This window comes from Otolemur garnettii, unplaced genomic scaffold (genome assembly GCF_000181295.1).
Source record: "Otolemur garnettii isolate 467f Iridium unplaced genomic scaffold, OtoGar3 scaffold00007, whole genome shotgun sequence".
Lineage (NCBI taxonomy): Eukaryota > Metazoa > Chordata > Mammalia > Primates > Galagidae > Otolemur > Otolemur garnettii.
In genome coordinates, this window is record NW_003852402.1 from 36781824 (window position 1) to 36791190 (window position 9367).

The window sequence follows — 9367 nt, forward strand, 5'->3', positions numbered from 1 at the left end:
TTTTATATCAAGAGAACATTTTTATTGTTATTTGTGGAGTGTGAATAATAATTTGCGGATATACAGTAATGCAATTATACAGACGAGAGAAATAAAATGAAGATGTTCCCTCACTGCCCATAATAGAAAATTTCACATTTAAAAGTGTATACACAGTTATGATTTAATAAAAAAATAAAATAAAGTAAAAGTGTGTCCCCAGGTACTTAAATCAACCGTGGAGGGCTTTTCTAATAATACCTACAGTGAAAAATATCTCATTGGAAGAAAATTCTCTAAATACCTATGCTAATTCAATATGTACATAATGAATAAGAAAGTTTTGATCCTTGAACTCCACATCCTTGATCAGATCTAGACAGCAATCAATGTGTTTTCAATTAAAAGGGTCTTTGGCCCAATTATCCAGTTCAGTAACAGGGCTTGAGGAATGCAAGATTAACTTATTTGTATAATGGTCAAGCATTAATAGTACCCAGGTTTGTTAATTATTTGATAAAATAAATTATGAAAAACAGTGACATTGAAATTTGCCTCTAATGCTTTGGTAAAATATTTGAGTCTGCTAAAGAGAAACCATACCTTAGTCAAGTCCTACAGGTGTTAAGTAAGAAAATGTCTGCTACAGCGAGAGATGAGGAAAGCTGTCTCCAGTAGTCTTATTTACTGGTACACTGGTGAAATGTTTTCTGTAGTCTTTAGAAGTTCACATTTGCTTAAATCTTCCTATCTAATCCTGAGCTTAACTGGAGTGTAAATTCCTTTCATTGTATCTATCTATCTATCTATCTAAGTATCAGTATACAGATATCCAGATATAGAAACACATATATATTTTAACCCAATTAAAAATAGTTATCATTTTTCAATTAGCTTGACTTTGTTTTTTACACCTAGAAAATACCAAAGAGAAATCAGAGCACAGGATTAAGTCCTTATTTTTTTTAATTACAATAGGTAATTTATGCATTAAGTATGTGTCTAAGAATTCTGAATGAAATCATAGCATTGTGAAATGTATTAGCTGTGGCTCACACTTGTCCAAGTGTATATAAGGTATACATAGTCTATGTTCCCAAACCGTTGATAATGACCCTACACCAAGTAATTTGGAACTTGTTAGGTAAAAGCTATTTTGCACAGGATTCTCTCCATTCTCTCCTTTCGGATTAGACAGCCCGCACCTGAGTTTCTGCTCAATGGGTAATTATTATCTCGTTATGGATGACTTATCACCAATTTTTCAAATGTCGAAAAAATAAATCTCAGATGCTACATAGATATTTGCTCTTATTTTTTCCATAAGATAAACAGGAAAGTAGAATGTGAGGCTGGGGAATTGTATATCTGAGTGTATTAAAGCTCAGGCCACACTTATCACATTGCACTAGAGGCAGCTGAATGGTATCCCAGCAGGTCCTTTATCTTTTCATTCTCTCTTCGTCTGTTTGTGCGTGGACTGTACCATCTGATGGATGTTGGGTTAGAAACATAACAACATTAAAAGAAAACCTGATACCAAACCCTTGCTCCAAATTGTAAGCAACTGCTCTCAGAACGGACATAACTTCTGCAGCCCCGTCTGAATGGTTCCCTCTTCCTAGGAGGCTACATGGAGAGTGAAGCTGCAGCTCAGGAGTCCCTGGGGCTGGGAAAACTCGGAACTCAAGCTGAAAAGGACAGAAGACTGAAGAAAAAGTAGGTTTGGAGATTGTATTTCCCTCTTTTCCTAACTCGTATTTATTCCTTATGGTTGTTTGTAGGGAATTACAAAGAGAGTAGATGGAGACCAAACAGCTAGGCCGAGGCCAGTGTCTGCCTGGTGCTACCGAAAACGACTCAATGCTCAGGTTTCCTGGTTATACCGAGTTTGAAAGTGTTTTCAGCCTGTCGTAGAAATAAAAAATTTCTTCTAAGTGACCTAAACACTTATTTAAAAGCTCAAGAATATTTAAAATGCTTCAATGTAGCATGAAAAATCATGCAAACCCCTATTTGAGGTTAAAGTCAAATTGAAGTGAAATCAATTAATGACGGAGTACACATCTAACCTTGGGTTTCCTCTCGTGATGATTTCAAGTGTCTGCTCTTTAAAGTGGAGTAAAGGAGAGACATTTCCCTGACTGACTGAACACAGGCTTATTTTAGACTCCCAGCAGATTGTTTGCATCTGTCAGGAAACTGAGAGTGTATCCTCTCATTCACATATAATACAGAACATTTAAGTGACTTGCAAAATTGGCAAATTTTGAGTCTCAGCAGCTGTCGGAAAGCAAGCAGGTCCATAAATAGCATATTTTAAAAATACATAGTAACATTTTCATTGACAAAATAGCACCTTTAGAACATGTTCTTTAAAGCAAAATACTTTGTTTTTTCCAGAATTTATTGGCTGGTTATTCCTTATCGTCCCTTTCAAATACGTATTACTTAGTGTTCATGCTATTCACGTTTTCCTTCTTTCCTATGAAAAAATAGTCCTGGTTCCAGTCATCGTTTTGTAACAGACAGGCTCTTGTGTTTCTAGTATACAATGTAATCAATTTTGCTTTCTCGCTTGCTTTGCCAGTGGTTACTAATAATGAGGAAATAAATATCTTGTTGCAGGACAGCTCACTAACCTACCTGGTCATTCATTTGCTGGTTATAAAAATTAGATCTATATCCAAATGCAGTAGAAATACTGTCTAAAAAAATGACCTTGAGGATATCTTCTCTTGAATACAATTAAATTCTGTCATATTCAACAACAAATATTTTTCTTTAGTTACCAGTCACTCAGAAATATATTTAAATGTTATTATAATCTGTTTCAAGTATCTTAAGTTTGTTTGTTCTATCAGGAATTTTGCATTCAATTTTGTGACTCTATTGAAAAAAATTCTAAAAATACTCTTCTTTGATACATGTTTTTAAAATTTTGTTTAGTCTTTTTCAACTCTAAAGAAATATGAATAATCAAAACCCAACCTGGCCAATGGACATGATTTATTTCCCTTAAAACTTAATTTTCATATCTCCTATAAGAAATATTTACAGGCTCGACGCCTATAGCTCAACCAGCTAAGGCACCAGCCACATACACCTAAGGTGGTGGGTTCGAATCCAACCCAGACCTGCCAAACAGCAATGACAGCTGCAACCAAAAAATAGCCGGGCATTGTGGCGGGCACCTGTGGTCCCAGCTACTTGGGAGGCGGAGGCAGGAGACTCGCTTGAGCCCAGGAGTTGGAGGTTGCTGTGAGCTGTAATGCCATGGCACTCTACCCAGGGGGACAGCTTGAGGCTCTGTCTCAAAAAAAAAAAAAAAAAGGAAAAGAAATATTTACAAAGAATAGCAATCTGGCCACCTTTCATAAGTGCATATAAGGTTGGTAACTGAGGCAGTACAATGGGTTACTTATAGGACCAAGTTAAATATACTTTCAATAGCTACTAAATTTAAACATTCCAATTATATAATGATTTAAAATACTATATTTAAAAATTAACTATTACTAACTTCATGCACTAATGGAGTGATTTAATTTTAAAGGATTATTTCTAAGTACCCTCTTAGTGATAAACAGATTTTAATTCTGTATTTATTACTCAAGTCTTACCACGCTTGACTTTGTGTTTTAATTTGCAGTGTTTTGGTAAAAGATAATTGTAAAATGTATTAAGTGGACAACTTATCTTTAATACTAAAAAGAATATTAAGAACATCTTCTAAGACAATAATGACTAGCATTTCCCAGAACAATTGTTTTCTGTGGAATAATAGTATTTGAGTTCAAACGGATAAACAGAGCAAATCTAAGTTAACTAATGAAAGTACAAAAGCGTTTCTAATATTATTAGTTATCCCATAGGGAGAACCCTATGAGCATAAATATGCAACCAGTGTTCATGAGACTTTTATGAGTAATTGCTAACATGTTTTCAGGCCTCCCTTGACACTCTCACGAGAAAGTGAAGTGTCTTCATGCATGAGTTTTATTAGATAGACAAGATAGATTACTTTTAGTTTGTATGGTTTCCCAACTTATTTCTGTCAAATTTTATGTTATTGCTAATTATTTTTAAAAATTGTCAGCTTGTTTCTGAATTGTCTCAAATGTTTTAAAATTTCTTTTCAAAGACGTCACATACTCTTTAGTGTACTTTAGAGAATTACCGTCCTCTATGTTCAAATTTCATGGTTAGCAGTCTTCTTTCAATATGAAAAAATTCAAGTGCGTTTCCTTTAAAAAAGCAAAAACTAAGAATGGAGGAACCTCTTCCAAAATATTGAATATCATAGGTTGTCCGTGAAAAATTGTAATCACTGTGATTTTCTGTCAGGTGTTTCTACATTTTTATCCATTGACCAAGCAAAATGATGTTTTCAGGACATAGTGCTTAGATTTAAGTGCACTATCTCAAAGTTCATACCAGAGATTCATTAGTCTCTGCGGGAATAAGAAGATCAAGAAGAAATGTTATTTGCAGTTTTGCCAATATAGCGGCAATTTAGCATTAACATTCTATGATTTTTAAAATTAATTGGGAGAAATCTCTAGAAAAGTTCATTTATGGCACATTCGAAAAAAGCCTTATGGGGGAGTTATGTTCAGAGCGGTTCATTTGAGAAGTTACAAATTCTTGCAAACATCATAGATTATGATGTTGGCAGTCCCAAAGGTCTAATGTGAGGTATATTTATAATCAGGCAGCTTGGAACAACTTGTAAGATCTGTGCCTCTACCTTAATTCTACTTTTTCTTGGCTTCCTGGTGCAGTCAAATCTTTTCCTTGTATTTCTTAACCATTGTCTCATGAAGATAAATAGGAAACCAACTATACTTGATCTGCTCAAGCCCTCAATAGTCAACAAAATCTTTCCAATCTTTACCTTCCTGAATTTTAACACAGAGATGTCATTCTTTTGCTAGAGCAACACCTAACTGAGGCCTAAAGTCAATCTGTTCTTATTCTACCTGGTTTTCTTTCACTACACCCCATCTCTGCTCTACTTTCCTCTAAAGCATCAATTCCACCAATTTCTTCAGCAAGTCTATACAGAGCACAGCTAATATATGCTCTAAGGTAATCGTGTCAAACTGAATCTCACCTAGTAATTGTCTGAATGCTTCCCATTCATTGCCTTGGTCAGCTGGATTTGAGCAGCTGTTCTGTGCCCTCCTGGTGTAGCTCCCCTAATTTTTGAGAGCTGAGTCACTTATTCTCAACATTTAGTTTCCACATGATTGAATTTCTTCGTAGTTTTTTCACGGTGGGCTCCGTCTGGGGGTGCTGTGACTCTCTCAGACTTCATCTAGCATCTCTTGCTTGATTTCAATGGATTCCAGGCACCTTTTCTTATTTAACGACAATAAACATCTTCCCTGTTTTCTAATAGTCACGTTAAGAGCAACGAGACCTGAGAATTTCACTCTCTTCTTTCATGCCTGTTATAACTGTTCTTATCTTTAAGAACTTATTTCTCATTTTTAGCTCTCTCCTCCAAGCTTTAAGCTAAAACCTACTGGTTTTAGGATAGCCTTTTAAAGCCAACCACATAACTATTGTATATCTATATATCTATATCTCTATCATCTATATCTATCTATCTTTCTGTCTTTTCCTATCTATCCATCCTGCATGGAATAATAAGAGTTACTGCAAGACCAAAATCCTACATGGGCTGGTCAACAAAAACTTCCATTTTCAAATGTGGGCAACTCTCCAAATTTTACTTAGAATCTATACTTAGGGCCCAGTAAATAGAAACTTTCCTCCTTGTCTAAGTTCAGAATCTATTTGTTGACAAAGGAGTCAAACAACCAGAAATCAAAATGTCAGCCTCTATGCCAATAAAGCTGGTAAAACGGGGCTTAGTTATGTGGCAAAACCAGAATAAAACAAAAACCCACAAATAGTTAAATTTACCTGAATCAGAATGAGCTAGGTAGTCACAGGTTTTCAAGGTGCATAGGGATAAACCCCACATCACATGAAAAATACATTTACAATGTGTTTTACAATTTGATGAATGTTACTATGGAATTAAGAACTATGAATTCACAAGAAAAGAAATAAAATTTTATATCATTAGAATTCTCGTCTGAAGAAGAGTTTTTGAAGCATCAATGTTAATAGTATTTTTATTAATTTCTCATCATATTCCTTAACTCTTTTTCCGTCTGGAATATTCTTAGTTGCCACTTTTTCATAACTCTAGAAATGTGATGATAGGGTAAGTGGCAAATTCACTGAGTTATTAAAGACCAGAAAATATCTCTTAAAAGTAAAATTAGTCGATAAATTCCTAAAGAGTAGAATTAATGGTTATAAATGATTTTCCCTCAGAACTTTGAAGTTACTTCTCTTCTTGCCCCTAGTTACATCAAGTGACTGGTACCCTTATGTATACTACATGTAAAATTTATTTTTTCTCTGTATTTCAGAAAGATCTAAGATGATTTTGCTTTAGCCTTGGGGTTCAGAAATGCCGTAGTATGAGTCTATACTAATTTGTCATGTTTCATCTTACTTTGTATTTTCAGTCTGAAGGCTTGTTAGAATAAACTTCTAATATGTGCTGCCCCCAAGGATTCACAATTCCAGACTCCACTTTGATTCCAAGAAGTTTAATTTTGTCGAGACTTCCAGAATTCAAAACAAGGCAATTTCTGTAGCAATTCATCTGTGTAACTCTCAAGAAAGTCCTGAATAGGCAGTGAACACATCAAAATCAAAACTGACAAAATAAAAAATAAATAAAAATTAAAATTAAAAAAAAAAATACTGACACAATATCCACTGAATGGTGACCTACCTCCAGAAATATAAATGATGAACTCTCTAGCTTATTTTTTATCTGCTAATGTTTTTCTTCTGACTTTTTAACACTGTATAATTTTTTTTAGTAAAGTGCATGTGCATGCTGAAATCTAATGTATCTTGTAAATTAAATTGAGAGGCATCATACAAAAGTATTAACACACTAATTTATCCTTTTCCATTTTTAGTCACTATATTGGTAATATGTTATTATAATGATAGAATTTCCCGCCAAATGAACATGAATTACATATTTAAATTAATTTTTCAATATCATTACAATTAAATTAACATCCCAACTCAGCTATCGGCAGCGTCCTCTCCAGAGAAGCAGTTTTATCCTTGGGGCATGGCAGTCACAGTTAATCACTACTGATAAATCTTCCTGTTCAAACATCAAAGACATATAAGTGAAGCTCTATAGATTTAATTTATTCCCATCACAATCCTAACAGTTTCCTTCAATGCATAATCTTTAATGGGTCTTGAGACTCTACACTTTTAATCTTTCAGCATTTGGAAGGTTCAGAGTGTGCATATCTCTAAGAAAAATAAAGGTCATGAAAAGCATTCATATTTTAATGTATCACAAACATTATCTCATTTACTACATACTTATTAAGTGCATATGACAAGTTAGACTTATACATGAGTTTTATTTCCAAAATTAATTTGCAGTGTGTTAGGATCTCTGACTACATTTTCTTGTGTAAGTGTCCTATATACATTGAAAGGAAATGTCTGTGATTTCCCACAAAACTCTATTTTGTAGGCATGCTCTGGGAACTGTCTCTGGTTAGGTAAAGCAAAAAGGAGCCACTTGTAGAGTATTAGAGCATCTTAGAGCTTCCAGAAACAATTTTAACAATAAACAATCATGAAAGAAATCTTCAGAGTGTTGCCAAGAACATGTATACTCTCCTTCATCCCAGTCCAAAATTGAAATTCTTCAGTAAAATCAACTGATGGGCCTTATGTGAAACAGAGAACAACTTGGATCAATTTGTTCTAAGCAAAAATTCATTTACTTCAGACAGATTTACCAGGAAACATGTCCAAGAAACTAACACAAGAGGTATAATAAAGTACAATGTTTTAGAACCTAACTCCAAAGCTCTGAATATTTCCTTGGGAAAATGTGTACCAAGTCTCTACATGAGGTCCCAGAAGCACTAAAACAAAATTATTGTTGCTTTGCCAACAATCAAGTGCAGCCCTGCCTAGCTTCACTCAAGGAAAATTGTAAGAATTCCTCAAAACTAAAGAATGATAACATCCAATAATGATAATATCCACATGCACTATAATTTAATAAGGAAAATAAAGCTTAAAAAACCCAAATGCCTTATTTTAATATATATTTAGATGTATTTGATTTATTTGGAGGAAAGAGAAGAAAGGATTAGGGTTGCTATTTTGTTAATTGCCCTGTTTGACCCAAAAGTGCAATGTTAACTCATCACAAAGTAAAAGAGAAATACTGTTGTATCTATAATTTCTACCCAGAATAAATATTTTTGACCTGAAAAGAGTAAAATAAGAATTACTAAGTGGAAACTAAACTGAAAGCAGTTGCATATAACAGGAGAATACCTCCTTTGATGAATATAATTGTGTCATTTGTTTTGATTGAAGTCAATCCTGGATTAATGGAACATGAAAATGATCACTTCTGATTCATTTGCTTAGTATCTTCCGTGTCCCAAGAATTATGTTTTTAACTATTGATACTTGAATTATGGAGTTCTGTTCTTCAAAATTCTTCAAAGACATGAAAACAAATGTTTACACTTAAGTGTTTCACAGCTCAGGATCACTTCTCTAAGTTACTAGTCATTGAAGAGAATGAGCAAAGTGCCACAACCCTAAGAACACCCCAATATTCTTATTAAAAGATATTCTCTAGGCTAAAGACAAATGACCACAGGGGCTTGACCAAGTGAATTGATGATGACTGAGTCAAACAGAAGTTGGCATACCCAGCCTCGTCACAGCTGATTTAAACAAGGACTTCAGATTTGGTCAAAATACGAAGCCAGAAGGCTTGGGTAAATTTTTAGATACAAAATTTTGCTTAAGGAAGACCTTTACAGAGGCATCCGTATCTAAGGTGAAATTTAATAGGAGCATTTATATAATCTTGCAGCCAATTTCAGTACTATACTTACTGATTACTTGTGTACCTGGGGGACTATATATTCATTTCTGAGGACTCACAATTAAACTCATTCTAGAAAAAGAGCTACACACTTCATTGCTGAATATCCCTATGACCACCACATGGCACATGGGAGTACTTTGAAGATGACCATAGAGGTATTTAGCAAAGAGGTATGTAGAACATTTTCTAGGGTGACTTTGAAACTTAATTGTCTTACATCTCTCATATATATATATGGCTGATATTGGCTGATATTATATGTATCATAAAATATATGATATATACTATACACATATATTTGTTGTACATATATATGATATATATACTATACACAAGTGTATTTATAATATATATTTTTATGTGTCTGTGTGTATATATATAATTTAATAGAAGCTCCTA

At 34.0% G+C, this 9367-nt stretch overlaps 1 protein-coding gene across 1 annotated transcript in view; it reads left to right on the forward strand.

The window, feature by feature from the left end:
• The window catches only part of PPFIA2 (PTPRF interacting protein alpha 2), a 482044-nt gene that overhangs the window by 411482 nt on the left and 61195 nt on the right, over positions 1–9367 (forward strand). The window contains exon 22 of the mRNA XM_012814158.1: positions 1605–1698. Within this exon, the coding sequence (XP_012669612.1) occupies positions 1605–1698 (94 nt within the window). The remainder of the gene's footprint in view (positions 1–1604; positions 1699–9367) is intronic.